The following is an 18,580-nucleotide window of genomic DNA, read 5'->3' as shown; positions in this document are numbered from 1 at the left end:
GAAATCCTACTGCAGTATCCTGCAGTATTTGATCAGCGGGAGAGAGGTACAGCTTATTTTTTAACATTCCGTGAAAGTTTAAGAGAAACTTTGCTTTGATTGTATCGTTTTGCCCGTAAACAAATCATGTCTGAGACAAGGAAGATTTTGGTGGCGTTGGATGGTAGCAAGCATTCTGAATATGCTCTAAATTGTGAGTATTTTTTACACTTGTGTGGTTTGCCTTGGGGTGAAGGTGGGCGTGAATGTCGTGAAAGCACCATCACGGGTACGCATAGCATCGACATCTACATGAAATAAATCTTAGCTTCCTTTACAGTAACTACAGGTTAAAGAATTTTAAACTAATTGCTGGTTAACGTAGTTTATTTTTCTGTAGCTTGATTTTGTTTGATGTTAATAAGATCATTATTTCAACTATTTGCAATTCGTTCCGCCACTGCTAGCGTGTCATAATTCTGGCGTCGACTGCGGGGATTGGAAAGATCAACATCCCAGCCCAGATAGCTCTTCCATGTATTAAATAAATATCATCGGTGAATCGTATGGAATTAATGCTTAAGTTTGATGCGCCATCTGTATTTACGAATAACTGAATGCATACATATCTAATTAATATTAGTGAGCTTACGCAGCAGGACGGGAAAGACAAGAAGACGGCAAACCTTGCATTTTGTGTGACAAGTAAGCGTGACAACAATTTTGTTTCAGAAACTTTTCCGCCGAACTTCACCCTCCTTTAAACCGGTCTTTTTGTCAAAGACCAGAAAACACATAAGCAATAGGCCTATCACGTATCTCACACACAAGCATTTTGCTGTCCTCTTCACCCCCTTTCTGCTGTCTTGTTGCGTAAACTCACTATTTTGCATACATGTACAGGCCTTTAACCTGATGGAGATCATGGGAGACAACAGAAGAATAATATATTAATATATTAAGAATAAAGACGTAGCAATTAAATGAATATAGAATGAAAGTCAATACATTTAATAGTATCTTTTGTCATGCCAAGCTCCTGAGATTGGTCTTTCGGGAGGATTGACTGGAATATCTGAAGAAATTGAAATAAAATAAATAAAATAAAAACTACCAGAGTGATCAATTCACTTTTAACTTCTCTTCTCCTTTCTAATCATATTTAAGTTGTCACGCTTGACCAATTTTTCCTGTGAGCTGGTTGGCAAACAATATCTGCACAGAAACTGGACTCTGAACTTTTGGTCAGTTTAAGATAATTGAGCACTTTGGCAGTTTGTTGGTTGGTGTTGCAGATGAGTGCAATCACAAAATGATGAAAGACAAAAGATGAAAAGGACCTTGAACAATACCCAAACAACGACACGATAGCTAACCAACAATAGTTTCTGCTAAACCAAGAAACATCCATATATTTGGTTAATTTCCATATCCATAAAAGCAAATGTATAAAACTTAGACTTCTTCAGTTCTGACCTAAACATCTTAATGGAATTGGAACATCTGAGTTGAGAAGGAAGTTTGTTCCAAAGGTTTGGGGCATCATAAAAGCTCCTGTACAGTTTGTTTTAACAAGATGATCACCTGTCTCTAAGACAGACATCTTTTGGGACCAACCCTGACAGTCTGTTGCAGAGATGAGTCCGGTTAATGGAGTGTTGACGTGGCACCAGTAATGCCATATAAGAACAAAAGCTGAACTGATTTACAATGAATATGCATTTGTTTTACTTGTGCAAAACAGTTAAAACTAGGATGATGTAATACAGCTGTAATAATAATTATTAATCATTCTAGCTGGTGAAAATTTTTTCAGGCTTGTACATCCTAGTTGCATCTTGCACAATTGTTTGATAATTATTGTTTCATTGTACCCTGATGATGCTGGGGTATTTCCTTAATTTTATTTAGATTGGTAGACAAAGAACCACTTACTTTGTGGGTGTGCTACCACAAAATCGTTATTTTGTTTTACTCAGTCCTGATGATTTTCTCGACAGGGTTTATAGAGAAGTGCCTTCGTCCTGGAGACGAGCTGATTGGATATAGTGCATGGCAGAGTCCTCATCTTCCTACTTTTAGTCTTAAATGTAAGGACATAATATAAAGAACTAATAGGACTATATTGCACTTGTAAAGGTACTAAAGGCAATATTAATGCCCCTATAATATGCCAACCCTATTGGCACCTTACAACCAAGGCCTCTTTTTGTCTTATTCTTAATTGAGGAAAAGAAAAGGAGGCTATACTTTAATTGCATCGATCAAGCCTTTAAAGTTGCCGCAGCCCATTCTGTACTAGTCAGTTTTGTTTTAGCGCTTGTCAAACTGGTTTTTCAAGTGCACGCATCCGTTTATTGATATACGGAAGGTAATAACTGAGCCTAATTGTACCAAGCACACAGCTATTGGACCTGTAGGGTACAAAACTGTATCCTAGCAACATGCAGTTCATGCTCAACAGAGATTTTACTTGATTCATGCAGAGTCTTTCTCAAGTATGCCAAAACTGAGAAAGCGAAAGAAAGCTCTGGTGGCAGTCTGTCCTTCCAGAAAAAGGGCGAAAGGGTCATTCAGAGATGCAATAGAAACAAAGGTCATTGAGACACAAATATAGAAACTAAGGAAAAAAGCTTAGTTTTAAGCTTAGTGAAGTTTTCAGATGACAAGCGACCTTAAACATGCTTGGAAACATATAAAAAGATGAAACCATGCACCGTAGTGAAACCTGAATTAACTTAATTTACATGGATTTGTAGACTTTCCATTACTCGTATCTTACCGAAGACTTGTCCCGCACTAAGCTAAGGTCAGGTTCTTCTTTCATTTTCCTCCAGTGGTAAATAGATTTCTAGCAAGCAAGGCAAATCAAAAAATCTCTCATCTAAGTAGAGTATGTTTATAACTCAGGATACCAAATTGAACAAATAATGTTGCATGATCACCTGCATGTGCATTCACAAGATAACTGTGACATCAGATGAATTTTAATGTACATTCGTATTGGTATGCAGAACAAAGACATCCTGAGAACTTGAACAGATTTTGGAAAAACCTTGCAATACAGTTTATAAAGTACTGTTAACCACCCCACCAACAATACGTTGGTTTTGCTCACCTGCACCCTAATAAAGTGTTGTTTATTATCCCTACAGCTCCTTTTCAGCCACCTACAGAAGAGTGGCAGAAAATTTTGGGTGATATCAGGAAGGGAATTGATAAGATTGATAATGACTTTTCCACAACATGCCAGGGGAAAAAGGTTTGTCATTTTGATTGTTTAATTTAACATCTTAATATTGAGCAAGTGTGTGATAATGCTAACATTTCTCTTATATCAATTTATGCATTGTTAGACAGTTGCTGTCATTCACATGAAAGTAAAACTTAGTATTCCGGACAGAACAAATAAAGGGTTAACTTTCTCTATTATATCAACCTCAGCAGAACTGGACTCAGTTCAGGCTTTGATTGCCTCCACAAAATGTGTTGAGTAGGACTTTAATTGCATGGTTTTTCATTACTTTTTTTAAGAGTAAAGGGACAGTTTCATTCCTTTTTGCTTCTATCCCATTTTAGTTAAATACCATTTTCTTAATTACTTTAAAACAAATATAAATTTAATAGTTAAACAATTCTAGCAAGAAAAACAAACAAAAAAACCTGATTTTCATGATCTCTCTGAAAGAAATGCTTTGTGAAAGACACCTTCTCTTACTGTCAGTTAAGATGCAGACACTTCTATTCTCCCAGCCTTTTAATACGTATAAATTATTTTCATGGATTAACATTTTTCATGTGTAGAATTGAATAAAGATGGAGATATAAATTAAAACACAGAGTTATTTGATGTGCAACCTTTTTTTATTCAAATGTAGCAAAACATCAATCCTCAATATTTATATTGTTCTGTCCAGGGATGTACTAGAGATAATTTATACCTGCCAAGTGTCATGCCTGCGGATCAAAAACTTCAATGTGACACCTACTCACGCGTGGTAGAACAGTTTGAGCCATTACATTACTAACTGACACATTTTGAAAAATATACTAACTATTTAAAGAAACTGGAACCAATGAGAGAAAAGACAAGTCCTTGTGAATGATCAACTTTCTCCAAATTCTCTTATCTTGGTAGAGAAAGTCAAAGGAGACGACGTTGTGTTCCGTTGTGTTTGTGTTAGACGGAACTCTTCGGAACGTCTTTGGATATTATCGGACCCCAACAAAAAATCCTGGTACTCTCGGGATGAAAATGTCATGCCTATAAATTAAAAAAACTTGGCAGGTATAATAATATATCCCATAATAATGAGAGGCTCTCAATTTTAAACAAAAATTTTCCGACAGAAATGATTCCCTTTAATACAATTTTGAAGCTTAACCCATTTGCCCCTGGAGATTTTGCAGACAAATTTGTTTTGAAGCCACTTGAACTAAAAGTTAATTACCACAAAGCCGTTTACAGGTTGTACACTTCACAGCCTTCTGACCCAGATGCAAAATATCAGCTTGCGCAGTTTGGTCATGCGCGGAAAGCAAAAAAGAATGGTCAAAAAGTGTTGACTTTACTTTTCGCTTTCTCTCCTCCACTCTTTTTTCAGTTTTCTTGTCTCATTTTTTTCTCTTGTTTGGCATTAAGTAGGCTTCATTTTGGTGGGAAAAGTTTTTAGGAAAGCTTTTAGGAGTTTTCAGGAAAGATCTCTTCACTCTGCACAAGTTAGCAGACAAAGTTGTCCTTGACCATTAAGACTGATGACATCACAAGCGGTAGAAAGGACGCGGATCCGCAGGGGTGGTTACGGGTGGCTCAGGGGCGAATGGGTTAAAGATCATATAAAATTTGAAAAAAATTATTCAGAGCAGGGCTGTCAAAAGTTTTTAAGTAGAAGGCTGATGCTAAAAAGTAGGTAGCTTTGGAACTTGCACCTAAGGCACAAGTTCTTGAGGGCTGAGGCATCTAGGGACATTTTGAACTTTATAGAGTCACAGAAATTGCGTTTCCAGGAGTTTTTGAGAGGTATTTTCCACCGCTGATGCCATGTTGTTTTGTCAGAATATATGCAACATTGGAAACAATGCTGTTGAAACGTCTCAGGCATTCCACAACATTGCACGGTTTGAAGAATTGATCCTGTTTAAATATGCGTTCAGTGTCATTCAAAACAGGGAAAGAGATGCTTTACGATAATATTTGATGGTGCTAAGATATTTTTTGTTAGCAGTTATGGTAGGAGGAGATGAAAGTAGTCGGCTAAGGATGGCTAACTAGCCAGCTGTTTTGGCCGGCTACCAGCCCTTATTGACAGCCCTGTGAGAGGTCTCCAAATAACTCGCTTATTTGTTAAAGAAGGCCAAAATAAAACCCAACAAATTAATGACTTGGTGTTGCTTTGTTACAGATTAAATACAAATTCACTGATGAATCTATGAACCCTGGAGAAGGAATTTGTGCTGCTGCTAAAAAGGAAAATGTTGATATGATAGTTATGGGAACAAGGGGATTAAGTACGTTACGTCGCACCGTCTTGGGAAGTGTCAGTGATTACGTTTTGCATCATACAAACCTCCCTGTAGCTGTGGTACCAATGCCAGAAGAGCAACCTGCTGAATGATCTGTAAAGGCTAATGTCTCACCACGTAGTTGTTCAAGCTTTCAATTACGTCACTTCTGATATAGTAAAATAGTAGTTAAATACAGGAACAGTCAATAAGTCAATGAGACAGTAATCAAATACTTTTTCCAGTGTGTGTAGAAAGTGTGTGTGGGGGCGGAGGGGGGGGGGGGAGGGGACTCCCATATTAAAGTGATGAGGACACTCATTGGAAAATGAAAATGAAGCCCCTAAGGGAGACCAATGAGAGTGTGGCTTAAAGGAGAACATACTAAAACAGATGTAATAACATGTAACCCTAACCCAATTTCCTCATGCATGGCCCTAAGCGATACCTGAATGGGCAAATACAGTGACTTTCCATGCCAAACACCCTAAATGAGACCAAAATCGGCAATTTACACAACCAAGCGAGACGATGAGCATCCTCATCACTTTTATATGGGAGTGCCCCCCCGCCCCCTGGGGTTGACTACTAGTAATACTTAGACTCTCACTTCTGGATATGCATAAGGAAAAACTATTTATTGAAGGGGCTTGTGGAAAAAATCCTAGTCGACTCTTGATGTTGTTCAGTGCAAATTCTTTTTTTTTGGCTCTTTAAGCAAACACTGAGAGGTTTATATTCAAAAGGAGAATCCCATAGAATTGGCTTGGGCCTTTTTTTACAGGTACCCCTTGAGCTGCTTACAATGTAGGCAAAGATTTTAGTCACTTTTTGATAATTAAAAGCTCAGCTGAGGTTAAGGACATCTTTTAATGTATCTGTATGATTATAATTACTGCTGAATAATAGTAACACGTTTTTTGTTACAGTTAGCAAAGCAGTAATTGAGTAAACAAATACAGCAGTCTATTTTTGGTGCACTGCTTGAGCCTTAGAAGAGTTTTCAGACTTTTCACTAAGAAATAGTGAGTTCTTATCAAAGAGATCTTTGCCTGTGACTACTTCAATTTTGCGCTCTATGATGACAAACCAGTGAATTCTTTCTTGCCTTACTTTCCCAATGGAAAAACTTGATAACAATATCAGACTTAACTGGAATTTCTGGTATGCGTAGAAGACACATGCATGAGAATGTTTTTGGGGTTTATAAGTTAGTGATGTTGAAACTAAAACTTTTTTTATCACTGAGTTAAATATTTTTTTCTTGAATGTATTGCTCCGGATTTACATGTAATACCTATACTTCCCTGTTATGGGTCATTGGTTTGAACCCACACCCCTCTGGAAATTCCAGTTAAGCTTTACACTTTCCTCGCAACATGCTGGCCTCGTTTCCATGGGAAACAAGGCCAACCCCTCGCAATCCTTTACCCATGGGATGGGTATGGAAATTCTCTGGAACCACACAACGCAATATTACAAGAAAGCAGACTGCTTTTAAAACCTCCTGGATTTTGATACGAATTTGCACACTTTTGTAGCAAAATTATCTGTTAAACCAATTTTTAGTAAATATGATTTAGAATTAGTTGCCACAGTTGTAAGCTGAAATGAATGCAACTTAAAAATTTTGTCACCACCAATAAAACTGCTTAGTTTGTACTCTACTTTTTTGGAACTGTTCAGAATAAAGAATGGTGATCAGTATAGTGCTTTTTAATTCTGTGCTGTCATTCTTTACAGAATTCACTTTGTGAGGACAGTGTCAGTCAAATGTTCCTTTAGTGTCTGGTTTGGGGTGTGGAGGGTCTCTTTTCATTTGGCCTGAATGGGTAAATGCTGCTTAACAGTACGGACAGTCGCAGTGGCGGATCCAGAACTTCAGATAAGGGGGGGGGGGGGGGCGGTCATCCAGACCCTGAGATAAGGGAGGGGTCTCCAAAAACATTTTTTTCAGCCCTTTGGGCCTCAGTTTGGTCTAAAAATAAGGGGGGAGTGGGCCCCTCCCCTGGATCCACTACTGAGTTGGCGGTCTCGAGTCTAGACTTCGAGCAGTCTCTTTTTTGCTAAAAAACCTGTGAGCAAGGGCAATATGTGAGGGTGCGACACACCATGTGCTGATCGCAGCTTCGTTGCTTGCTCTATTTAGTGTTTTTTAGTATCTTTATTAAGCTCACACGCGAGTGAGATGACGGGGACGAGGCAGTGTCCAAGGCATTCAGAAAGTCGGAACAGCACAAGGTTTACTTGTTGGGGATTTGGTGTAAAATTCTGGCGTACAAGTGATCTTGCTCGGATGCTAAGAGGGGTAGAAAGAACACGTTATCTCCTTTCTGCCGTTCTCCATTTCACGCCACTCCTCACTATCTGAATGTCTGGAACAGGCTAAGTGAGGAAGAGGAGCCGGGGAGCCTCCCCATTGGGGTGGGGGCGGGGGTGGGGTACTTCCTTATAATCTGTATTCACATCCTAACGGGGATGTGCCGCTGGATCGGGTCTCATATTCACGACTGGACCGACTATAATGGGGTCACATTTTCAATAGAGTTTAATACTAGCACACATTTTCGGATTTTTCGGGGTAAGACAGTTCTTCATATTTACGGTTAGCAAACGTACCAGAATGTTTGTACTGTAGATGAAAAGTCTTCTTCATTAAATCTAAACTGGAGTCAATTCGTAAAAATAAAAAGAGACTAAATTGGGATAGCGCAAATTACATATTTGCCCAAAAGTGACTAAGATGTGGTCTATAACTGGCCAATTTTAAAACTGGCCACAGAATAGGGGCTCTGAGAGGCCAGCGGCACATAACCAGCAAAAATTAACCCAAGTACCCTCCCCCGCCGGGGGAGCCTCGTGGTTGGATACGTTTGACGTTTGAGCGGAGCCTGGAACGAATATTCCCAGGCTCTCCCTTAGCTCTCCCAGGTCAAGATGGCGGACGGAATTAATTTTTTGCGTTAATACATACATCAGATGGCAACTAAAATCAAGCAATTTAACAGCAAGAAAGAGATGACGTGTCTTTTAACTTGAAGTCAAAGAGGAGGTCACGAGAATAGCACAAGGTAGGAAAATCGATTGAGCAAGGATTAAATCAGCAACACTACTCAGAAATGACTTTAATAACTTTTTTAACGACGTTGGAAAAAAGTGTTAAGTTCAGAACTGAAAAATTTACCGCTAGAAATGCTCCTTTAAAATTTTGATTTCGAGTAAAGTAGCCCCAATAAACAGCATAACAGGTGACGGTTTTGAGAATCCAAATGGTTGCCATTCTCTAAGCGACCATATTATAAACATCATGAAGATATTTTCTCAAAGAACAATCAGCGAACAAACATATAATATTGTGATGATGCCTAAATTTACAGCACTATTAAATCAACTAATGAGGTGGCCATAGTTCTATCAGACATAATAGCACTACGTCGTAATGAGAAAAGCGTTCAATTTGGTCACCCACCACCTCTCTTAAGGCTTGGAGCTGTCTAAAAACCTCAACTGAAGTCAAGATATAAATAACACTAAACTTCTACAGCAAAACCTGAGCAGTTACCTTAAGCTCGGAGTAACCACTTGAACTGTTTGATATTCGAACTTTATCAAACCCAATCAAACTTAATCAAATGACTGAGTTTGATTAAGTTTGGTCATTGAACACAATCTTACCAAAAATAATTTGTGTGAGATTAGGTTTGAGTGTGTGAGACTTAAAAGAATACTATTTTCTCTATAACCTTGAAGGACTAAAAGGAGTTGCTCAGCAAATTGTTAACATTGTGACTTCACTAATCAATTCAAAAAAGCTTAACTACAACATTTTAGTGATAAATAACACGAAATCTTGAACTGTTTTGAGACTCTTTTTCAGAAGTCACTACGAAAAGGAATTATTCCTTTTTTTCCTTCTTAAATTAAACAGATTTCAGAGAAGCCCTACAATGATGCACAAAGCACTACTATTTTCCAATGACCTAGACCATGCACTGTTTTGTGGCTTTGGAATTCTTGTTTCTGTTTATGCTCTTTATGTGGAGATCAGAAAACACAAAGATAGCAGATACAGGGCAGCATGTGATTTTGGTGAAAATATGAGTTGCTCTCGTGTGCTTACTTCAAGGTAAGTAAACTCAAAGTACTTTACGATCATTTTGAGCGCTTTCTTGATGTATTATGCTCAGACATTGTGGCTCTTGTATTACAGTCTTTGTTGGTAAGTGCAAAAATATACTGTTTCAGTCCTAACTCAGACAACACTAGCATAGCTTAGATAACGATGATAATGGTATGGGCCTAGTTGTTTGAAAGGTTGATAATGCTATCCACTGGGTGAATCTCTATCGCTGGGATAAGGCAGTTGGTTTCCCTACTACTTATCCACTAATAATAGCGATTTATCTGTTGGATAGTGTTATCCGATGTTGGAACAACAGGGACCTGGACAATATTTACTCTTAATTATATTTTTGATTAAGGCATGAGCAAGGCTTGGCAGAGGGTTGTTGGCTACTCCAAAGAAAAATCTAACAATAGTTTTACTAGCAAAAGGAGTTTTTTCAAAAGTAATGTTGAACTCTTACCCACTGTCATTCTTATCTACCTGAGCAAATGATTGATAAAAGAAATATCTTGCTTTAACTCAATAGTTTGTTATAATTACTTTTAAATCCTATGTGTTTTTCTTGTTTTGCTTTGTAGCTACAGTAAAGGTTTTGGAGTGGTTGAGGTCTTGCTTGGCAAGGAGCACTTTCTAAACATGCCAAACTGTATTTTGGGTATAATCTTCTACGCCATGCAGTTAATTCTTGGTGAGTAACAAGAGTTTTCTGGTTTTCTCCTCAAAATATTCATGGCTTTCATAGTCTAGACATTTGTGGTCTTTAAGAATAATGTCAATGAGTTGAGCCACACCTAAATTGATCATTGAAGATGCCAATTTTTCATAAATTTCCTATCCCCTTGCGTACTGGATCAGTCTCTCCTGGCAGGTTAACACCAAGTCTTATTATATTACCACAATAGTACGTACTGGTTAAGTAATAACAGGGCGTAACAAAAATACTCTCCATGAAACCACCCGCCAGGCCAGTAAACTTCAGCAACAGCTAACCCAAAGGGTAAGCCATTGTTTTTTTTTTATTTTTATCTTACCCTGAACAGTCATAATAAATTATCTAAAGACTTTTTTTGGTTAATTTTCAGGTATGACATCCTTTGCTTGGGTTCCTGCTGTACTCGTTCTGACATCTATAATATCATGCATTGGATCAGCTTATCTCGCATTCATTCTCTTTTTTGTGTTGAAAGACCTCTGTTTGGTCTGCATCGCAACCTACATAGTAAATGGTGTCTTGATGTACCTCAACTATCAGATATTGTTTTATTAATCCTTCAAATTAAGGAAGCAATTCTGTCAGTTTTTTTTTTCAAACTTTTCAACAAGTTCTTCTGTAACAAGTAAAGAAAGTAAGAGACATTGAAGGGAGCCCCACCCTTTTCGTTACTTACGCTAAACGGCGAGCAGTGTCTAATTTTCCTTTTGAGTCACTCTGGATAGAGAGTGAGCACAAGGGCGGGGCCAGAGTGAAGAAAAAATAAGGGACTGCCATTGGTTCTTTGATCTGGCAATCTGCTACTTTTCACGCTTTTTTAATTGACATACCCTCTCACTTTGACAATTGATTCCATTTCGCAGCCATTTTTTTTTTCTCTGCCCCAGTCTCTTCTCCTTTTTACCATTAATTTGCATAATTTCACTTTTCCGCTCACTGCGGGTGGCTCTGAAGAAAGAGGGGAGGGGTGGGCCATGTGCTTTTTATCAACCACATTTCCAAATGCTCCGGCCCACTCCCCCGCCCCCCCCCCCCCCCCCCCCCCCCCGCCAATCCCCTATACTTTCTGACCAGTCCCTAACTACTGTATAACAGCCTTCTGGCTACTTCAGTTGGTGAGCGCCAATCTGCCTAGCGGAATGGTGCAGGTTCGAGCCTTGAGTGATCCACCAGAACAGATGATCGCGTCATTGTGCAGTGACGTTAATCCTTTGGTCTTGTCTTCCAACGAGTGAAAAAAATGAAAAATGCACTTTATTTGAGCGTCAATGTATTTAGCACGAAAGTACTAATTGAGGAAACTATTTTTACGTCTCCAATTAGAAACGGGACCGCCATTTTACTTGGTCATCCGAGCCACGCGAAGGTCTAGGCGCTTGCAGTGCAAAGGGAGGTTTTTCACTGAGTATTAGCTAGTATTATCCGGCCCCGAGAATCGAACCCACGACCTTCCGCTCAGCAGTAACGTGTTCTACCGACTGAGTTAATCCTGCCGCGGTTAAAGCTAACTATACTTTCAGCTGGATATTGTTAGATATTGATTTACAAACTTTTTGAAAAACTACAATCGAAAAAGTTGTAAGTGTTTGAAAATTGAAACTTGTATTATCGTTACTCTCTGTTATTTGCCAGCAAGATTTTACACGGGCGCATAGCATTTTTACCGGAGAAGAAGGTGAGCTTGATATTTTGAGAAAAATAACTGGCGAATGTTCATAGAACGAAAAAGATAGAAGACATATAAGTGTAAGACACACATAAAAGTAAGAGTTTTATAGAATAAGTAAAGGTAATAATAATAATCAGCTTTATTTAACGAGGGTAACACGGGACAGTACTTCAACTGAATAACTAGTGGCGCTCAAACTAAAACTATAAAACAAAAATTAAATAACCAAAAATACATATCGTTAAAAAGAAGAACTCTAAACAAATATATGAATAAGACTAAAAAGAGTAAAAACTATATTACAATTATAAAATATCCTTACAATGAATATCTAGAAACTATAATTACAATACGAATACAGCTAGGATGGATAAAGAGAGAGGAACGTTGTGAAATGCCGGATTATCATAAAACTAAGAAATAAAATTAACTTTGACTTAAGCTAAAATGATCAACGTCATTGTATATCGTTAAAAAATGACTATAAATAGCCTTTCTAAATGAGGTTACACATGTTCCTATCTTAAGGTTAATGGGCAGAGAGTTCCAGAGCCTGGTCGCGGACACGCTAAAAGTTTTCCCTCCCTCAGTTTCACGATTATATCTGGGGCAGACGAGGTTTAAGGCACTGTACCGCCCACTGCGTGTGTGTAAATCTGCATTGCATTTAAGAAGGTCATACATGTAGCTGGGGCAGTTTCCTTGTAGGCGCTTAAGGACCAGCGAACACTTATTGACTTTAGCTTTAGCTGGTGGACAATTCTGGCGAAGAGTGATCTTGCTCGGAGGCTAATTAAGAGGGGTAGGAAGAACACGTTATCTCCTTTCTGCCATTCTCCATTTCACGCCACTCCTCACTATCTGAATGTCTGGAACAGGCTAAGTGAGGAAGAGGAGCCGGGGAGCCTCCCCATTGGGGTGGGGGGCGGGGGTGGGGTACTTCCTTATAATCTGTATTCACATCCTAACGGGGATGTGCCGCTGGATCGGGTCTCATATTCACGACTGGACCGACTATAATGGGGTCACATTTTCAATAGAGTTTAATGCTAGCACACATTTTCGAATTTTTCGGGGTAAGACAGTTCTTCATATTTACGGTTAGCAAACGTACCAGAATGTTTGTACTGTAGATGAAAAGTGTTCTTCATTAAATCTAAACTGGAGTCAATTCGTAAAAATAGAAGAGACTAAGTTGGGATCGCGAAAATTACATATTTGCCCAAAAGTGACTAAGATGTGGTCTATAACTGGCCAATTTTAAAACTGGCCACAGAATAGGGGCTCTGAGAGGCCAGCGACACATAACCAGCAAAAATTAACCCAAGTACCCTCCCCCGCCGGGGGAGCCTCGTGGACAAGCCTCGTGGTTGGTAACGTGGTTGGATACGTTTGACGTTTGAGTGGAGCCTGGTACGAATATTCCCAGGCTCTCCCTTAGCTCTCCCAGGTCAAGATGAGGTCAAGATGGCGGACGGAATTAATTTCTTGCGTTAATACATACATACATCAGATGGCAGCTAAAATCAAGCAATTTAACAGTAAGGAAGAGATGACGTGTCTTCTAACTTGAAGTCAAAGAGGAGGTCACGAGAATAGCACAAGGTAGGAAAATCGATTGAGCAAGGATTAAATCAGCAACACTACTCAGAAATGACTTTAATTACTTTTTTAACGACGTTGGAAAAAAGTGTTAAGATCAGAACTGAAAAATTTACCGCTAGAAATGCTCCTTTAAAATTTTGATTTCGAGTAAAGTAGCCCCAATAAACAGCATAACAGGTGACGGTTTTGAGAATCCAAATGGTTGCCATTCTCTAAGCGACCATATTATAAACATCATGAAGATATTTTCTCAAAGATATGTTTGTTCATTGACGATGCCTAAATTTACAGCACTATTAAATCAACTAATGAGGTGGCCATAGTTCTATCAGACATAATAGCACTACGTGCTAATGAGAAAAGTGTTCAATTTGGTCACCCACCACCTCTCTTAAGGCTTAGAGCTGTGTAAAAACCTCAGCTGAAGTCAAGATATAAATAACACTAAACTTCTACAGCAAAACCTGAGCAGTTACCTTAAGCTCGGAGTAACCACTTGAACTGTTTGATATTCGAACTTTATCAAACCCAATCAAACTTAATCAAATGACTGGGTTTGATTGAGTTTGGTCATTGAACACAATCTTACCAAAAAATAATTTGTGTGGGATTAGGTTCGAGTGTGTGAGACATAAAAGAATAACTATTTTCTCTATAACCTTTAAGGACTAAAAGGAGTTGCTCGGCAAATTGTTAACATTGTGACTTCACTAATCAATTCAAAAAAGCTTAACTACAACATTGTAGTGATAAATAACAAGAAATCTTGAACTGTTTTGAGACTCTTTTTCAGAAGTCACTACGAAAAGGAATTATTCATTTTTTTCCTTCTTAAATTAAACAGATTTCAGAGAAGCCCTACAATGATTCACAAAGCACTACTATTTTCCAATGACCTAGACCATGCACTGTTTTGTGGCTTTGGAATTCTTATTTCTGTTTATTCACTTTATGTGGAGATCAGAAAACACAAAGATAGCAGATACAGGGCAGCATGTGATTTTGGTGAAAATATGAGTTGCTCTCGTGTGCTTATTTCAAGGTAAGTAAACTCAAAGTACTTTACGATCATTTTGAGTGCCTTCTTGATGTATTATGTTCAGATATCGTGGCTCTTGTATTGCAGTTTTTATTGGTAAGTGCGAAAATATACTGTTTCAGTCCTAACTCAGACAACACTAGCATAGCTTAGATAACGATGATAATGGTATGGGCCTACTTGTTTGAAAGGTTGATAGTGCTATCCACTGGATGAATCTCTATCCCTGGGATAACGCAGTTGGTTTCCCTTCTACTTATCCACTAAATAAAAGCGATTTATATGTTGGATAGTGTTATCCGATGTTGGAACAACAGGGACCTGGACAATATTTACTCTTAAGTATATATTTTTGATTAAGGCATGAGCAAGGCTTGGCAGAGGGTTGTTGGCTACTCCAAAGTAAAATCTAACAATAGTTTTACTAGCAAAAGGAGTTTTTTCAAAAGTAATGTTGAACTCTTACCCACTGTCATTCTTATCTGCCTGAGCAAATAATTGATAAAAGAAATGTCTTCCTTGAACTCAATAGTTTGTTATAATTACTTTTAAATCCTCTGTGTTTTTCTTGTTTTGCTTTGTAGCTACAGTAAAGGTTTTGGAGTGGTTGAGGTCTTGCTTGGCAAGGAGCACTTTCTAAACATGCCAAACTGTATTGTGGGTATAATCTTCTACGCCATGCAGTTAATTCTTGGTGAGTAACAAGAGTTTTCTGGTTTTCTCCTCAAAATATTCATGGCTTTCATAGTCTAGACATTTGCGGTCTTTTAGAATGATGTAAATGAGTTGAGCCGCACCTAAATTGATCATTAAAGATGAAAATTTTCATAAATTTCCTATCCCCTTGCGTACTGGATAAGTCTCTCCTGGCAGGTCAACACCAAGTCTTATTATATTGCCACAATAGTACCTGCTGTGATTCGCTGCTAAGCTAAATGGGCATAATTTTCTTGTAATGACCGGGCATTATGAGCTAGGTGTCCAAGGCATATACAATGTTTGTTTAATTTGATAATGGACATCCTTATGGTCAATTGACAGCTGTCAAAAAGGGTATCACTGACCTATGTCACATGACTATATCACAGGCTCAAGTTCGCAACTCATTGAGGTGAAATGTTTTTTAAAGTTATCCGCTGACCAGTTATTGATTTTAATTAATCGCAGTCTCAGGTCCATTATGAAAAGGCTATACAATAAAAAACTTATTAACCTTGTCCGTGGACTGCAAGCAGTCTATTATTTTTCTTTTGAGTCAGAGTAGATCAAGATCACAATAGATCGCCCCAATCTCTCCTCCTTTTACCATTAATTCGCGTAATTTCATTTTTTGGCTTTCCACATGTGGCTCTGAGGAAAGAAGGTCAATCACTTGTGGTCTACCTCGTCCGTTCAGCCATTACGGGGAAATCTCAGACCTTGGCCTGTAATGACCCCACTCTCTGTAAATAAGTTGTATATATTCCAGAATTTTCCGTCCTGGTTAAGTAATAACAGGGCGTAACAAAAATACTCTCTGTGAAACCACCCGCCAGGCCAGTAAACTTCAGCAGCAGCTAACCCAAAGGGTAAGCCATTGTTTTTTTTTTATTTTTATCTTACCCTGAACAGTCATAATAAATTATCTAAAGACTTTTTTTGGTTAATTTTCAGGTATGACATCCTTTGCTTGGGTTCCTGCTGTACTCGTTCTGACATCTATAATATCATGCATTGGATCAGCTTATCTCGCATTCATTCTCTTTTTTGTGTTGAAAAACCTCTGTTTGGTCTGCATCGCAACCTACATAGTAAATGGTGTCTTGATGTACCTCAACTATCAGATATTATTTTACTAATCCTTCAAATTAAGGAAGCAATTCTGTCAGTTTTTTTTTCAAACTTTTCAACAAGCTCATCTGTAACAAGTAAAGAAAGTAAGAGACGTTGAAGGGAGCCCCACCCTTTTCATTACTTACGCTAAACAGTGAGAAGTCTCTAATTTTCCTTTTGAGTCACTCTGGGTAGAGAGCGAGCACAAGGGCGGGGCCGGAGCGAAGAAAAAATAAGGGACCGCCATAGGATCTTTGATCTGGCAATCTGCTACTTTTCACGCTTTTTTAATTGACATCCCGTCTCACTTTGACAATTGATACCATTTCGCAGCCATTTTTTTTCTCTCCGCCCCAGTCTCTTCTCCTTTTTACCATTAATTTGCATAATTTCACTTTTCCGCTCACTGCGGGTGGCTCTGAGGAAAGAGGGACCACTGTCTGTACTTACTCGTGCCCATTCCCCAGTTCATTGAAAACCTATCTTGGCACTGGGGATCTTGTTCAACACCTATAAGGGACTGGTCAAAAAGTATAGGGGGAGCGGGGTGGCCCGGAGCAGAGAGGGGGTGGGACATGAGGTTTTGAGCCTTGTGCAAGGGGTGGGTTGTACAATTTTCAGCTAGCCTTAGGGGGTGGGTCACCCTATTTTATTACATAGGTGGGCACTAACTACTAATGAGACAGTTGACCATACCTGTTATATAAAACACAGCCAAAAAGGAATCAAAACTGCTGTCTTTGTGCCCATTGCAGTTCCATGGTTTTGTAGGTAGTGCTTTCCATTGAAGTGGAAGAAATTTTCTTTTAGGATTATTCTAAGCATTTCCAGGAAGTTATGTGTAGGAATGAGTTGTCTTTGTAGAAATTTCCATATGCTTCGTGACAGACAATTTCAATATACCCTCGTTTTGCGGTATATTTGTGTCAAGACTCATAACGTCCATCGAAACAAGAAATGTTCGGCTTTTCACATTTGTGTTTTCAGTGAAAGGTATGGTTTTTGGGATTTTGATACTGGTTGTAGCAGTGTATCAACACTCACCCCCCCCCCCCCCCCCCATCCCCTATACTTTTTGACCAGTCCCTAACTACTGTATAACAGCCTTCTGGCTACTTCAGTTGGTGAGCGCCGATCTGCCTAGCGAAATGGTGCGGGTTCAAGCCTTGACTGATCCACCAGAACAGATGATCGCGTCATTGGGCGGTGACGTTAATCCTTTGGCCTTGTCTTCACCCCGGTCAAACGAGTGCACAAAATGAAAAATGCTCTTTATTTGAGTGTCAATGTATTTAGCACGAAAGTACTAATTGGGGACACTATTTTTACGTCTCCAATTAGAGACGGGACCGCCATTTTACTTGGTCATCCGAGCCACGCGAAGGTGTAGGCGCTTGCAGTGCAAAGGGAGGTTTTTCACTGAGTATTGTCCGGCCCCGAGAATCGAACCCGCGACCTTCCGCTCAGCAGTAAACTGTTCTACCGACTGAGCTAATCCTGCCGCGGTTAAAGCTAACTATACTTTCATTATTCAAAATAGTTCAAAGCTAGATATTGTTAGATATTGATTCACAAACTTTTTGAAAAATTACAAACGAAAAAGTTGTTAAGTGTTTGAAAACTGAAACTTGTATTATCGTCGCTCCCTGTTATTTGCCAGCAAAATTTTACGCGGGCGCATAGCATTTTTACCGGAGAAGAAGCTGAACTTGATATTTTGAGAAAAATGACTGGCGAATGTTTATAGAACGAAAAAGATAGAAGACATATAAGTGTAAGACACACATAAAAGTAGAAGTTTTATAGCATAAGTAAAAGTAATAATAGTAACAATAATAATCAACTATATTTAACGCGGGTAACACGGGACAGTACTTCAACTGAATAACTAGTGGCCCTCAAACCAAAACTATTAAACAAAAATTAAATAACCAAAAAATACATATCGTTAAAGTAAAAGAACTATAAACAAATATATGAATAAGACTAGAAAGAGTAAAAACTATATTACAATTATAAAGTATCTAGAAACTATAATTACAATACGAATACAGCTAGGATGGATAAAGCGAGAGGAAGGTTGTGAAATGCCGGATTAGCATAAAACTAAGAAATAAAATTAAGTTTCACTTAAGC

General features: G+C 38.6%; 3 protein-coding genes across 3 annotated transcripts; all 3 read left to right on the top strand.

Moving 5' to 3' along the window:
* Positions 1 to 4: 4 nt before the first annotated feature.
* LOC140931045 (universal stress protein YxiE-like) lies at positions 5 to 5,737 on the top strand. The gene is made up of 4 exons (XM_073380786.1): positions 5 to 193; positions 1,980 to 2,069; positions 3,135 to 3,241; positions 5,382 to 5,737. The coding sequence occupies exons 1-4, from the start codon at positions 127 to 129 to the stop codon at positions 5,592 to 5,594; spliced, it is 477 nt and encodes a 158-aa protein (XP_073236887.1). The 5' UTR covers positions 5 to 126; the 3' UTR covers positions 5,595 to 5,737.
* Positions 5,738 to 8,411: 2,674 nt separating this feature from the next.
* Positions 8,412 to 10,918, top strand: LOC140929688 (vitamin K epoxide reductase complex subunit 1-like protein 1). The gene is made up of 4 exons (XM_073379415.1): positions 8,412 to 8,552; positions 9,410 to 9,607; positions 10,186 to 10,295; positions 10,690 to 10,918. Exons 2-4 carry the CDS (start codon positions 9,429 to 9,431, stop codon positions 10,872 to 10,874), a joined length of 474 nt encoding a protein of 157 aa, XP_073235516.1. The 5' UTR covers positions 8,412 to 8,552; positions 9,410 to 9,428; the 3' UTR covers positions 10,875 to 10,918.
* Positions 10,919 to 13,467: 2,549 nt separating this feature from the next.
* On the top strand, positions 13,468 to 17,348 carry LOC140929687 (vitamin K epoxide reductase complex subunit 1-like protein 1). Its single transcript, XM_073379414.1, has 4 exons — positions 13,468 to 13,593; positions 14,438 to 14,635; positions 15,217 to 15,326; positions 16,286 to 17,348. The coding sequence occupies exons 2-4, from the start codon at positions 14,457 to 14,459 to the stop codon at positions 16,468 to 16,470; spliced, it is 474 nt and encodes a 157-aa protein (XP_073235515.1). The 5' UTR covers positions 13,468 to 13,593; positions 14,438 to 14,456; the 3' UTR covers positions 16,471 to 17,348.
* Positions 17,349 to 18,580: the final 1,232 nt, after the last annotated feature.

This window comes from Porites lutea, chromosome 3 (genome assembly GCF_958299795.1).
Source record: "Porites lutea chromosome 3, jaPorLute2.1, whole genome shotgun sequence".
In the NCBI taxonomy this organism is placed as follows: Eukaryota; Metazoa; Cnidaria; class Anthozoa; order Scleractinia; family Poritidae; genus Porites; species Porites lutea.
This window is presented reverse-complemented; position numbering and strand designations above follow the sequence as displayed.